Raw genomic sequence first — 14,022 nt, 5'->3', positions numbered from 1 at the left:
AAAAAAAATCATGGTTCCATGCACAACATTGCCATAAGGCTGAAGAGCCAATACATAAAGAAAAAGGACCAGAACCATGGCGTGGGGGTCTGGGGGCATATAAAGGATTGTGGATGGGTCATAATTTATTCAATTTCTAACCTTTTAAGTGATGTCATACTGTTTTTTATACCAGAGTATTAAAAAAAATTAACTTAAACAATTTTTTGGGGGGTTAAAAAATTTTTAATGCTAATTTATTCTTGGGAGACAGACAGAATGCAAATGGGGGAGGGGCATAGAGAGGGAGACTCAGAATCTGAAGCAGGCTCCAGGCTCCAAGCTGTCAGCACGGGACTCGAACCCACAAAGTGCAGGACCATAACCTGGGTCAAAGTCAGATGCTTAACTGACTGAGCCACCCGGGCGCCCCCTTTATTTTAAACTTTCTAAATGTAAGCTGTATACCCAATGCCAGGCTTGACCTCATGACCCCGAGATCAAGGGAGGGGCACATGTTCCACTGACCAAGCCACCTAGGCGCCCACACATACAATTTTCATTATAAAAAGAAAAGGACGCTGCCTATGGTGGGGTTTTTTTTTTTTTTGGTCTATATTTTAAAAATATAACAAGTTCGAGTTCTGGTGTCACCAGAGAAGACACTGGGTATCCACAGGGACCCTCACAAGGTGGATGCCAAGATGGGACTAGAAGTGATAAGGTTCCTTTGACAAGCCCTGCAGGCTGAGACAGAAAACATCCGTGAGGCCCCTAAAACAGGGTCTGGGGGCGGGAAGGGCGGGGCGTGCCCCCCCCACACTGGATGCAGCCCCAGCAATGGCGAGCTGTTTCAATATGGGTCTGAACAAGCAGGGGACCCCGGACCGTCATTCTTTGCCCACTCGAGTTTCCCAGTCTCTGTGGCTGTGAGAAGCCATCCACGTGTGTAACAGAGGGGTCTTGACAGACAGAACCGGAGATCACAACCTCGTTCGGCCTAGGGGCCCTGCACACGTTGCAGGATTTGAACCAGCGAACAAGACCGGCTCCACAGCACGGCTCCTGAGACGCAGGCCCCTCCCACCGCCCTGTGAGCAGCAGGTCCCTCCCAGCTGCTCCAGCACCGTGGTCCACTGACGCGCACTGTCACAGACTGGACCTAGGTCTGTGTCACCGGCTGCTGTGAGCTGAGCGATCCCCAGCCCACTCCAGAACCCAACTCTCCACACCACCCACGAGGCCCCATGTCAGAACCAGCACTGCGGACCTCGAGCTGGGCCTCCCGTTCTGACAGGTCCCTGAAGGGGAAGCCTGCGAGAACAGGCAAGCGGAACCGCACCCCGGCCTCAGGCAGAACCCTGCCAGGGAGCTCCCCACGGCTCCCAGGCTGTGGCCGGACCTCAAAGCGAGGGTGGGTCTATCCCAACTTGACTAGACCGCACGCACCCCAACACCTCATGACCCGGATGCTGGAAGGTGCTCAACCCAGGGACGGAGAGACCCATTAGCCTTACTTTCTGGCTTCTCTTCGGCAGCAGAGCAGGCTCGGCAGTAGGCGGAGTACAGAGACTGGGGAATTTTATCTGCTCTGGATCAGGAAGAAACATGGAAACCAAGTCAACTCGGACTCACATTAGTTTGCAAGCTTACAATCTCAAAACCTATCTTAAAACAAAAATACAGGATGTAGTCAACTATCCGTACCTCAGAGCAGGACCGTTTCTAGAAAAAGACCAGTATATGCTTGGACCCAAATGGTCCTCATGGTTCCATCATTTACCACATACAAATATCTGCCAACCGTGGCTGTCCTGGGATAGTGAGATTGTAAGTGATTTTCACTTCTCTCATTGAAGTTTGGTAATTCCTAGTTTTAAAGATGACTTTTATTACTTTTAAGGAATAATACTGAGAAAAACACCTAATTAATGTCATTAAAAACACAGAAATTACAGAGCAGAGTCCTGTGGTGAGGACGCTGCGGGCACGGACCCCTGGCAGGCACATTCCCATGGCACAGTGGCAGGTCCAAGGACAAGGGCTGTGGAGTCACCCTTCAGAGGAGCAGCCATGCGTGGCAGCCCAGGTACAGGACATGGGCAACGGCCAAGCCTGCGCGACAGTCTCCAGTGAGCAGTGAGGCAGGAGGGAGGCTTGCCCCATAGTGCAGCAGACCCTGACGATGAGCCAGGAAGAGGAGGACGGGGTGGCCCAAAGGGGAGAGCCATCAAGGGCCAAAGCAAGGCAGAGGACAGGCTGGAGCCGGGGACCACACCAACTGCCCTGGAGCCTGGAGGGCCGGTAGCTTAAGGGTTAGAAATCAGTGCAAACAAAAAGAAAAAGGAAATGGAGAAATTCACAGGAAAAACACCTCAGACATCTCACATCCTCAAAGACCTAAGGTCAAACACTGCAGCTAGTAGAGAAAAACAGATTTCCATGAACAGAAAAATCCGGTGTTAGAAAGGAAAGGCAAGTTAACTGGAAGAAAAATCTCTCAGAAAGGAGAGGAAAAACACCCCAAAAGACCAGATATGCAAAATGTAACAGAACAAATCAGGAGGGAATCCTGGTGGTCTCATGTCTGAAAAGTAGGAGCCCCAAGAAGCATAAGGGAGATGAAGCGGTCTGTGTGTGCGACGCGCTTCAAAACCACGCCGAACAGGGGCGCGTGGGCAGCTCAGTAGTTCAGCACCTGACTATTGATTTCTGGCTCAGGTCATGATCTCACAGTCATGAAATCGAGCCCCTCGTCAGGCACTATGCTGGCCATGGAGTCTGCTTGGGATTCTCTCTCTCTCCATCTGCTCCTACTCTACTTGTGTGTGCACGCACATGCAGTCTCTCTCCCTAAAAATAAATGAAATAAAAATAAACAGTCCAGAATGGTGGGTGGACAGAGGAATTTGAGGGCTACATAAGTACTATCCTACATTTCTGCCTTAAATGTTTCATAGCAAAAGGTTTTAAAATCTTAGTACTAAAGGACATGAATTCCCAGACTAAAAGGCCTACCACAGTCTCCCTAGCCAAGAAAATAAATTAGACCCACACTAAAATACATTGCTATGAAATTTTACAACTCAGGGAACAATAAAAAAGACTCTGGAAGTCTCCAGAGAGAAAAACATATATCACATGCAAAGAATCAGAAATCAACATCTCAACAGCGACATTGGAAGCTAGACATCAATAGAGCAATATTTTAAGAATTTGAGGGAAAATATTTCCAACCCAGATTTCTACATCTCTATACCCAGCCAAACTATCAAATCTGAGGGCTGGGGGCACCCGGGTGGCTCAGCTGGTTAAGCGTCTGACTATAGCTCAGGTCATGATCTCACAGTTTATGAGTTAGAGCCCCACGTCGGGCTCTGTGCTGACAGCTCAGAGCCTGGAGCCTCCTTTGGGTTCTGTGTTTCCCTCTCTCTCTACCCCACCCCTGCTTGCACCGTCTCTGTCTCTCTCAAAAATAAAATAAACATTAAAAAAAAGTGAGGGCTGAACGGGCTGAATACAGTGTCCAAAAAAAAAAAAAAAAAAAAAAAAAAAAAGGCTACCTCCCATTCATCCTTTCTCAAAAAGCTTCTGTAGGATGTGTTCCCCCAAAACATAGGAGTAAATCCAGAAACAGAATGGTCTAGGATACAGAAAAGAATCAGCAAAAAGACATTCCCAGGTGGTCAAAGGAAGATAGGAGGATGGCATAAAAAGCTAACAATTCAGAGTGGAGCCACCTAGGAGGCTCCAGAAGGGCTTTCTCGCTCAGAGGCCACTGAGGGGGCACATGCAGGTCTAAGTGAGGGGACACTGAAATGGCAGACTTGGTGCGCAGCTGAAGGACGCCCACAAAAAAGATTAAGATAAAACAAAGATAATCAAGAGACTCAGAGAAATGAAAAGTAGTTACTCCTAATGGTCATCTCTGAATAGTGTTTATATAGCCTTAAAAAAAAAAAAGTGAGCTTTGAAATTGAAAAGACTTTTCTGTATGAAGGAAATCTACTTGTGTTAGTAGAAGCAAAAAAAGCTAGGCCTTCATCCCCAAATAGCAGAAAACCAATTGATATTGCCCAAAACAACAAAAACAGTGATAAGTTGATTGCCAAATAAGATTATTATTTAGAAATACAGGGATAAATAATAAAAATCAGTCAAAATTTGAAAATAGTTGCCTCTAGAGAAAAAGAAATGGTAGGGAGGGGTGAAGGAATGACTGTTTCTCTTAATTAACTTTATAGAACTGACTCTCCAAGCTGCCTTCCTACTGAACTGTAACAACTTTTAAAGCCTAGAAATAAATGTCAAAAAATTTATTTACCATGCAAACAGCAAAAGGGGGAGGGGAGCTGGCATTAACAACCTAATAAATAAAGCCTAATAAAGACATTACATAATGAAAAAATATCCAGAAGGCTACATTTTGAAGCCTTTATTTTAACAATCATAAACTTGTTTGCAACTTAGCATAGGCTTCAAAATGCATAAAGACAAATCTGACAGAATTACAAGGAGAAAACGACAAAATCACAACAACATCCTTAATAAACTGATAAACATAAAGAACACTAGTCAAGATTCAGAAAACTTGAGAACAAGTACAGTTTAACAGACAGACCCAACAAAGGAAATGTTTATAAGTGCCAAACACGTACAAGGTCTAAGAGAAAATCTCACAACAAAACCCACAGGGGCGCCTGGGTGCTGCAGTCAGCTAAGCACCAAGCCCGGTACAGCTCGGGCCAAGATCTCACAGTTCTGCCCCTCATGGGATTCTCTCTCTGCCCCTTGCTCACTCACTCTCTGGAAACAAACATTTAAAAACATCCATAAAGGCAAATCATCTTCTTTGAGAATAATGTAATTAAATTAGAAATCAACAATAAAAGCCCATGGGCAAATACCTACATGTTCGGAAAATTTTTAAATTTATTTATAAATAAATTACAAAAATAATCATAATGCAAGTAATATAATATTTAAAACTGAACGAGAATGTAGGAACTATATATTGAAACTTTTGGAAAGCACTAAAGTTACACTTAGAGATAAACTTTAAGCTAAGCCTCTATTTTTTTTTAAACGTTTATTTATTTTTGAGAGACAGAGACACAGAGGGTGAGCGGGGGACAGTCAGAGAGACAGGGAGACACAGAATCAGAAGCAAGCTCCAGGCTCTGAGCAAATGGTCAGCATAGAGCCTGACACGGGGTTTGAACCCACAAACTGTGAGATCATGACCTGAGCTGAAGTCTGAAATCGGCCGCCTAACCGACTGAGCCACCCAGGCGCCCCACGCTATGCCTCTATTAAAACACAAGAAAGAAGGGCACTTGGGTGGTTCAGTCAGTTAAGTGTATGCCTGGCTCAGGTCATGATCTCACAATCCACAAGATCAAGTCCCACGTTGGGCTCTGTGCTGACAGCTCGGAGCCTGGAGCTGCTTCAGATTCTGTGTCTCCCTCTCCTCTGCCCCTCCCCCACTCTCTTGCAGGCTAAATAAACAAACATTAAAGGTACACCAGGTTGGCTCAGTCGGTTAAGCATCCCACTTCCGCTCAGGTCATGATCTCGCGGTTCGTGGGTTCAAGCCCCACGTCAGGCTCTGTGCTAACCGCTAGCTCAGAGCCTGGAGCCTGTCTTTGGATCCTGTGACTCCTTCTCTCTGACCCTCCCCTGCTCATGCTCTCTCTCTCTCTCTTCAAAAATAAATAAAAACATTTAAAAAAATTTTTTAAAAACATTAAAAGAAAGAGAAACTAATTCCATTGTCAATAGTCTGCCTCCAAAACAGACATGAGCAACAGATGAGTTTATAGCCAAGTTTCATCACATTTTAAGAGACACAAAACCCCTGTGTTACATGAATTGTTTCAGGAGACAGGGAAGGCGATCCAATTCCTCCCACGAAGCACTACAACCTTGATGCCCAAGCAGCTAAGACGGATTTTAAAACAGTATGAGACAGAGTTGCAAAATTGCTAAAGTATCACTAATCCAAATTCAACAGCCCAGAGAATAAAAAAAATCATTACCAAGTACTTGAGCCAGGAATGCAAGGAAAGTGGGAAAATCACTATAATCTATCACACAACAGACTCCACAGAGGCAAAACCACCCTAACAGGGGCGACAAGAACGTTAATTATGCTAAAAGTCCTTAGCAGATTTCTAATAGGATAAAAGCATATGAAAATATAAAGACTACAGGGCGCCTGAGGGGCTCAGTCGGTTAAACATATGACTTTGGCTCAGGTCATGATCTCACAGTTCATGAGTTTGAGCCCTACATCAGGCTCTGTACTGACAGCTCGGAGCCTGGAGCTGCTTCGGATCCTGTGTCTGCCTCTCTTTCTGCCCATCCCATGACTCATGCTCTCACTCGTACACGCTCTCTCTCTCAAAATAAACAAACATTCAAAAAAATTTTTTTAAATAAAGACTAGAGCAAAGAGAAGTACGGGTAAAACATCAGAAGCATTCCTGTTTCAGTCAGAAACAAGACGCCAGCTTCTTATTTTGCAGTTTTGTGTTATACTAAGAAGCCCACCCAACAGAGTAAGACAGAAATTAAGGGGTCTAACAATCAGGAAAGACAAACTTATTCTACATAGAAATCTACTGTGCTCATCTACATAGAAAATCAACTAGCCACCCACTAGAAGTTCAGTAGGGTGACTGGATACAGGACTGCCTGTACTTCAATAATCAATGAGAAAACCCAAACAGAAAGTAACACGCTATTCACAACAACAAAACCGAGGTTCCCAGTAGCAAATCTAACTAAAACTTTCCAAGATAGAAAAATCCACTGAAAACCTTAAATAGATACACGATGTTTACAGAATGACAGTTAAAATAAAGTCAACTATCCAATATTAATCCATAAATAAGGAAACTGCCCTAAAAATTCAGAGTTAAAAAATTTTTGAGTTTATTTTGAGAGAGCGCGAGACAGAGAAAGAAAAAATGAGCAGGACCCGTGCTGTCAGCACAGGGCCCAGTGCGAGGCTCGATCTCACAAACCGTGGGATCACGGCCTGAGCCGACACCCTGAGTCCTACACGTAACCAGCTGAGCCGCCCGGGCACCAGGCATTCCTACGATTTTGGAATTTTCATGGATATACATCCAAGGATGGTCACTGAAGCACTATTAAAAGAGCGTTATCCTGGAGTTAGCCTAAGAGTTCTGTTCTGTGGGACGGATAAACGAATCAGGGCGGTCACTCTGCTGGTCACGGGGCCCTGCGGTTGTGCGGCCTGGCAGCTGGTTGCCACAGAACAGAATTCCATGCTGTGGCTGAGCGCGCCGGAGCCCGTGGCCGTCAGGGTGAGTGAAAATGCCAGCTGCAGAAGGGCACAGGGTGATGTGTGCACGCGCACTTTGTACCTTTAAATACATGTAATACAAGAATTAAAAATAGAAGATTGGGGCACCTGGGTGGCTTAGTTGATTAAGTGTCCAACTCTTGGTTTAGGCTCAGGTCACGATCTCATGGTTCAAAGTTCAAGCCTGTGTCAGGCTCTGTGGACGGTGGGAAGCCTGCTTGGGACCCATTCTCTCCCTCTCTACTCCTCCCCTGCTCTCTCCCTCTCTACTCCTCCCCCGCTCCCTCTCTCTCCTTTTCTATCCCTCCCCTGTTCACTCTCTCTCAAAAATAAATAAATGTTAAAAAAAATAATAAGATTACCCATGAGCCTCAGGATAACGGTTTCCTTAGGGAAAACGGAAAGCAGGTCAAGGAGCTGGACTGAAAAGTGTTTCAACAAAACACGTACAATTTTATTTTGAACAAAAACAAAACAAAAAAGAAACGCACAGCAAAGCATGAATGTGAGTGAGGATTATGACTGCTTATTGCCTTGGTCTCTGTGCTTTTATGACAAAGTTTACTTTCTAGCCTCATTCTCCTCTGACCTTATCACTGGGTGGAGACAGGGCTGCCGGGAAGGAGGGCTTGCAGAAGCGTGGGCTCTGGCACCCAGTCCCTCCGGCCGCCAGAGGCCCTGGGCGGGAGCTGCGGAGCCGGGCTGTGCTCAGCCCTGCCCAAATCTGCGGCAGGGAGAGGCTTCCCCATCTCCCCGCTCTCCTCCTTCCCGGCTTAAATTCTTTCACATGATTACGGACCAATCACCTGACGTTCTTGAATCCCCAGACTGATAATCCTAAACGTTCAGTGAGAAATGATGCTCAGTAGTAATACTCAGGATCAAAATACTTTTCTTTTTAAAATCTTAGCTAATTGAGCCTACATTTTATAAATAAAACGCATGTGGTAAAACACATTTCCCTACAAAATAGGCACAATTCTTTGCATTTACTTAAAAACCCTTCTGGACACTGGTGTTCTTACGCACCTCCTCAGGGACTCTATCAAGGCCGCTCTGGAATCGGGGGTTTTGGGAAGCTGTGGGGGGAGAGGGGATTCCAGTCAGGCATCTGCTCTCTGCCCACAGGCGCCCACGCCGTGACCACATGTACTGACCGCTCGAGGCGTGAGGAGGGCCGGGAGAAAGTGAGTCGTGTAGTAAGGCCTCCTGAAGATGCTGCAACACAGAGAAGCGGGTGAGGGCCACACTCCTGGATGCCGGCCGTAAAGCTCTCACTGAAAACCACAGAAACGACCGCTCCCACAGTCACTGCATCTCAGAGGTGAGCTCACTTCCTAGCACATGGCTGTGACATTCTGCCACAGTTTTAGGGTCTTCCTTTTCACCGTGTTGGGACGTTTCACACAAAGGAAAGCCACGAGCCCGTGTCCCAGGGAATCCGGAAGGTGCTCTGCCCACCCCGCAGCCGTGTGATCGGGGTTGGTCACTGAAGGTCAGCTGTGAGCGTCCCCTTGGGACTGAGCTCGAAATCCTGGGAGCAGAGGTCAGTTCACATTTCTGAGAAGCAAAGCCTTCAAAGAGTCGCCCCACGGCTGAAAACGTTCCGGGGTCGCACAAATCAAAACGACTCTGCTATTCGATTCTGCCCTGGCTGCGCTCCGGTCACCCACGAAGCATCAATAACAAATTGTTACTAAACCATGAGCCCCTCCCAGGCCTCCCGCGGGGCTCTTCTCCACGCTACCTGTCAGCTTTCATTAAAAAATCAAGTTCAGGGGCACCCGGGTGATTCGGTCGGTTAAGTGTCCGGCTTCAGGTCATGATCTCAGGGTTTGTGGGTTTAAGCCCCGCGTCAGGCTCTGCGCTGACAGCTCAGAGACTGGAGCCTGCTTCAGATTCTGGGTGTCCCTCTCTCTCTGACCCTCCCTTGCTCACACTCTCTCTCAAAAATAAATAAAACATTTAAAAATTAAAAAAAAAAATCAAGTTCACAGCAAGGGCTCCGCACCACCTCACTGCACGACTTCTGCCAGACATCTACCCCTGGTCACCCACAAATACGAAAGCTGTTCTACTCCGACCGGCTCTGCGAGCAGCCAGCCCACTCCGGGCAGCGGGAGCCCACCTGGCCTCCATGACCGCGGCAGGGACTCGCCCCGTGTGCGCAAACACCGCGATGGCCTTCTCCACATCCTGGTGTGCTCGGCTGTGGGGCTGCTCCGTGCAGGGAGGGCAAGAAGAGAACGGAAGATGTCAAAGTCACGACATGGAGTGCAGAAGGGCGTCGCCAGCCCGCCCTCGGGCCCAGCTCTGCCGCTTCAAGGCGACGGCAAAGTGCTCACGGCCAGCACAGCAGGGGACGGTCAGACAAGCCACCAGCAGCAGGAGCACAGACAGGGACCCGCCGCTGTTCCTGGCTCCCGGAAAGTTCGCCTCTAGCAATGAGCCGCCCCACTAACCACTCCACAACTCTGGGAGCCTCAGCCACCCTCCTGGGTCCCCCTGGGAGAATAATAGGTTTTAAAGAAAGATCTGAAGAGGGAAGGGGAAGAGTCAATTTTTGAGATTTAAAAAAATTATGAAATGACGGCTTATCAACAGCAAGAAATCTTAAATGGATAATTGCATTCAATACTTAAAAATATTTGCCTAACACTTTAATGGCAGCTGTGAGGCTCTCCAGCAGCTCACAACTTTTACACGAGGGTCTCAAAAACAATGCACACACACCCACGGCATTCTGACATCTGGTTTGCGTAAACAGGGTTAACGCTTTTTCCCGTAATTCTTAGAAAAGCATGACCTTCCCCTACCCCATTTTAAAGGCCTCCTGTTCTATGTAAACCCACACGAGCAAGGATCTAAAAGACAGACGTTCTTGCACACAGTGACCTGCTTTGCTCCTGCCCTGAAAAGGAAAGTACCTTCCAGTTAACTCCCCCGCCCCCCCAAGCTGCACCAGAAAGCAAAGGCTCGAATTCTCCACTCAGAGTGAGCTCAAGGGAGAGGCCACAAGCGGCAGCAGAACTGGGGTGACATTACCTCCGTCACACCCCCGGCTGAAGACAGGTCCTCGTAGAGGCCCATGTTCTCCACAGAAACCTGCAGAGGAGACATGCTGGGGAACGGGAGCACCAGGCAGGCGCTGGCCTCCGCAGGGTGGGCCCGGGAGCGGCCGCTGCGGGGAGAGGGGCCAGGGCTCACCTGCAGGTCAGCCAGGCGCGTCTTGGCCAGCGACACGTAGTCTGCGAGGAGGGAGCGGTACTTGCTGGGCACCAGCGGCGGGTGGAGAACGTGCGCCTGTGGGCAGATGGCAGAGCACGGTCATGTCAGCCCGGGGATGTGGGTGCTTTCTGGGGAGGCAGCAGCAGCCTGTCCCGAACCCTGCACTTGTGGGACGTCGGAAAGTCAAAGGGATAGCCAGAGGCCTCGGGGCCGGAAGCCGGACGTGGGACAGACAGAATCCCCGGGCAGGTCTCCACCTGCTCCCGTGGACATCCCTTCAGAAAGCGGCCATGCCAGGGAGAGCATGTGGGGACGCACCCACAGAGCTGGCCCCTCACCCACCACACCCCAGCCCCCTAGCTCAGGCTCCCTCCTCAAGGGCTGCGGCGCAAACACAGTGGTGCCCAGGAGACGGGGCAAGCCCTCACGGCAGGGTGGGAGGGAGGTTCCAGGCTTCACTCAGTGATGCCTCGATCTTTATTATTCTTTCTCCGTCCTATCAAATGTGTTCTTTGGAATGTAATGCAAATGTCATATTTACAAAACAGAAGTGAGATTCAGTCTACCGGTGCCCTACCACCCAAAGAAGGCTGGCTACAGTTACCTTGTTTTAAAAAAGAAAGCCTGCAGTAAGGCAACTTTAATAACAAGATTCATATAGATTTGTTATCAAAAACGCAAACTCGGGGCACCCGGGTGGCTTAGTTGGTTGAGTGTCCACCTTTGGCTAAGGTCATGATCTCACAGTTCGTGAGTGCGAGCCCCACATCGAGCTCACTGCTGTCAGCACAGAGCCTGTTCCGGATCTTCTGTCTCCCTCTCTCGCTGCCCCTTCCCCATCTGTGCATGCTTTCTCACTCTGAAAATAAGTGAACTTAAAGTTTTTTTTAATAAAAAAAGATAATAAAATAAGTAATTTTTTTGTTTTCTCTCAAATGCCTTTTATTTATTTTTGAGAGACAGAGACAGAACAAGCAGGGGAGGGTCAGAGAGGGAGATAAAGAATCTGAAGTAGGCTCCAGGCTCTGAGCTAGCTATCAGCACAGAGTCCAACGTGGGGCTCGAACCCATGAACCGTGAGATCATGACCTGAGCCAAAGTCAGAGGCTTAACCAACTGAGCTGCCCAGGTGCCCCAACATAAGTAAATCTTTAAATAAAACTCTGTATGAGAATATGAGGGCCTTCCACCCTGGAAGTAATGGCCACTGGTGCTTTGGGGTAGATCCTTCTGGTTTTTCTTCAATATAAAAATATATCATTTTAAATGGTAACTAACAAATTTAAATACAAACTTGAAGCTACAGAAAGAGAAAGAAAAAATACATACCATTGAAAAACAAACACACACAGGGCAGGACTCCTGGCCGGGCGGGTGCGGGGACACCCTCCTGTGCCTGCACGCAGACCTGCCTCACCCCTGGCACGTGACACCAGCTCTCAGCGACCACCTCCCGGCGATGGACCCCGGCCGGCTCCTGGGCATTCTGCCATCCCAACTCGGCCCCCTAGTCCGAAGGCAGGCACCCAGGAGGGAGGGCAGGCGGGGCTGCGCTCACCTGCATGTACTGGGGGGCCTCGAACGGTACCAGGTCTGACAGGAACTTGAAGAGGAAGACCAGTGTCTTCTTGCTGCAGCCGTGGATGCCCCTCGAGCTCCCGAAGGCGGCCTGGAGGGAGAGGCAGGCGTGAGGGCCCGGCGGCCGGCTCCACAAGGCACCGTGCAGACCACACAGTGACCTGTCACATGGCGGCCTGTCTCATGGCCAGCTAGGCAGGGGCCACGATGGGAGGAGCTAAAGCCCAGACATAACAGCACTGAGCCCCAGGGTGGGGGAGGGGCGGCCAGGTCCAGACCGGACCCACGGAATGCATCTGTTCCTAGGACGGCGAGTCAGACACCCAGCGGCGGCTGCTGGGAGGCAGTTCACCTGGAACCAGTCTGCATAGGATGGGAACACCGACGGGCCCTCCAGCGCAGCCTGACGCACAACCAGAAACGCAGTGACCATGCTGTCCTGGTCGCAGCTCTCAAACGCACGGGCCAGCAATTGGGCCACCCAATCTAGGAGGGAACGACCACGGTCACAGCTGGCAGACAAGGGCACTCTGCAAAATAAAACTCAGACCGTCCACCGGGGAGAGGGCCTGGCAGTCAGAATACGCACGCCCGGTGCCCCGTTCAGAGCCTGGGCAACGAATGACCCAAGAGCCAAACACTGGCTACGTGAGGCCGTGGCGAGCTCACTGCTACCACGGGAGGCAAAGGGCACAAATGAGAAGACCCAGGGCACCAGCAGAGCCAGTGAGAGGAGCAGCCACTCCACCGACAGGCTCTCCCGAAAACCACAGGACACGCAGCACACGCACATGCGCCACAGGGCCCCCACCCAAGTGCACCTTGAACCAGCTGCTGCGCTTCGGGCACGCAGACCACCAGTGTGGACACACAGGCCAGCACGTGCTGCCAGTTCACCTCATGTGTTTCCAGAACTTCTTGCAAATGGCCAACTAGCTCCTCTGGACTTAGTATCTCAAAGAGCTGAAAGAAAAGTGCCAGCGCTGTCAAAACAAGGCACTCATCAGGCAGTGGGAGCGGCGGCCCGTGGACGTAGCGCCGCCTCCTGCGTGAGGCATCGGGTCCGAGCGCCCCACAACACGACACCCACCCTGCAGTACAGGCCGGTGAGCAGGGGGTGGGTCTTCGCGAAGCTCCACTCTTTCTGCATTTGGACAGCATCAGAAACTTTGCCCGGGAACAAAACAGACACATGTCCAGTCAGTAATCATGAAAAGCCATGCTCTGCTTCAATGTCAAAAACCACCTTGCTTTAATTTGCATTTTTTCAGTTATCACCTACGTTCACCATTTCCCTGTTTGCTCCCATTTTCTGCTATCAAATGTCTGAATCTTTGGCCCAGTTCCCTGCTGGTAATCCTACATATTTTCTATATTTTCTAATACATCAATTACATTTTAATTTTGCTGCATTTACACTGTCATTATGCAATTTTTGAGGACACTGTGAAAAGGGCGGCTGGCTGGGACAGGCCCTTCAGAAGGTACACAGCAGCTGCTGGAAGCATCCCTGCATCCCTCCCTCGGGGAAGACTTTCTCTAGGCCACAGCGCTGCTGGAGGACCACCCCCCAGGGACACAGTGCTGCTGGAGGACCCCCCCCAGGGACACAGTGCTGCTGGAGGACCAGCCCCCACACACCAGTGCTGGAGGAGAACCCCAAACACACACACCACTGCAGAGGACCCCCCCCGGGACACAGCACTGCTGGGGGAGACCCTCCCCCCCATACCACTGCTGGGGGAGACCCCCCCACACACAACTGCTGGAGGAGACCCCCCCCACCCCAGGCACACCACTGCACACAGAGAAAACTTGCTGGGCAGTTTTCATTTTCACCTCCTGAGTTAACACTGAAAATTGCAAATAGTGTCACTGAACAGATGGTGAAATGAACCACAGGA

At 49.5% G+C, this 14,022-nt stretch overlaps 1 protein-coding gene across 1 annotated transcript in view; it reads right to left on the bottom strand.

Moving 5' to 3' along the window:
• The window catches only part of FANCA (FA complementation group A), a 51,888-nt gene that overhangs the window by 22,000 nt on the left and 15,866 nt on the right, over positions 1-14,022 (bottom strand). The window contains exons 12-21 of the mRNA XM_029926306.1: positions 13,209-13,285; positions 12,940-13,081; positions 12,471-12,604; positions 12,099-12,209; positions 10,520-10,615; positions 10,358-10,417; positions 9,441-9,529; positions 8,470-8,530; positions 8,342-8,391; positions 1,497-1,570 (exon numbers count right to left, since the gene is read on the bottom strand). Of these exons, the coding sequence (XP_029782166.1) occupies positions 1,497-1,570; positions 8,342-8,391; positions 8,470-8,530; positions 9,441-9,529; positions 10,358-10,417; positions 10,520-10,615; positions 12,099-12,209; positions 12,471-12,604; positions 12,940-13,081; positions 13,209-13,285 (894 nt within the window). The remainder of the gene's footprint in view (positions 1-1,496; positions 1,571-8,341; positions 8,392-8,469; positions 8,531-9,440; positions 9,530-10,357; positions 10,418-10,519; positions 10,616-12,098; positions 12,210-12,470; positions 12,605-12,939; positions 13,082-13,208; positions 13,286-14,022) is intronic.

Source organism: Suricata suricatta, chromosome 16 (assembly GCF_006229205.1).
Source record: "Suricata suricatta isolate VVHF042 chromosome 16, meerkat_22Aug2017_6uvM2_HiC, whole genome shotgun sequence".
Lineage (NCBI taxonomy): Eukaryota > Metazoa > Chordata > Mammalia > Carnivora > Herpestidae > Suricata > Suricata suricatta.
The sequence above is the reverse complement of the archived record's forward strand: the minus strand, read 5'-3'. Positions and strand labels throughout refer to the sequence as shown.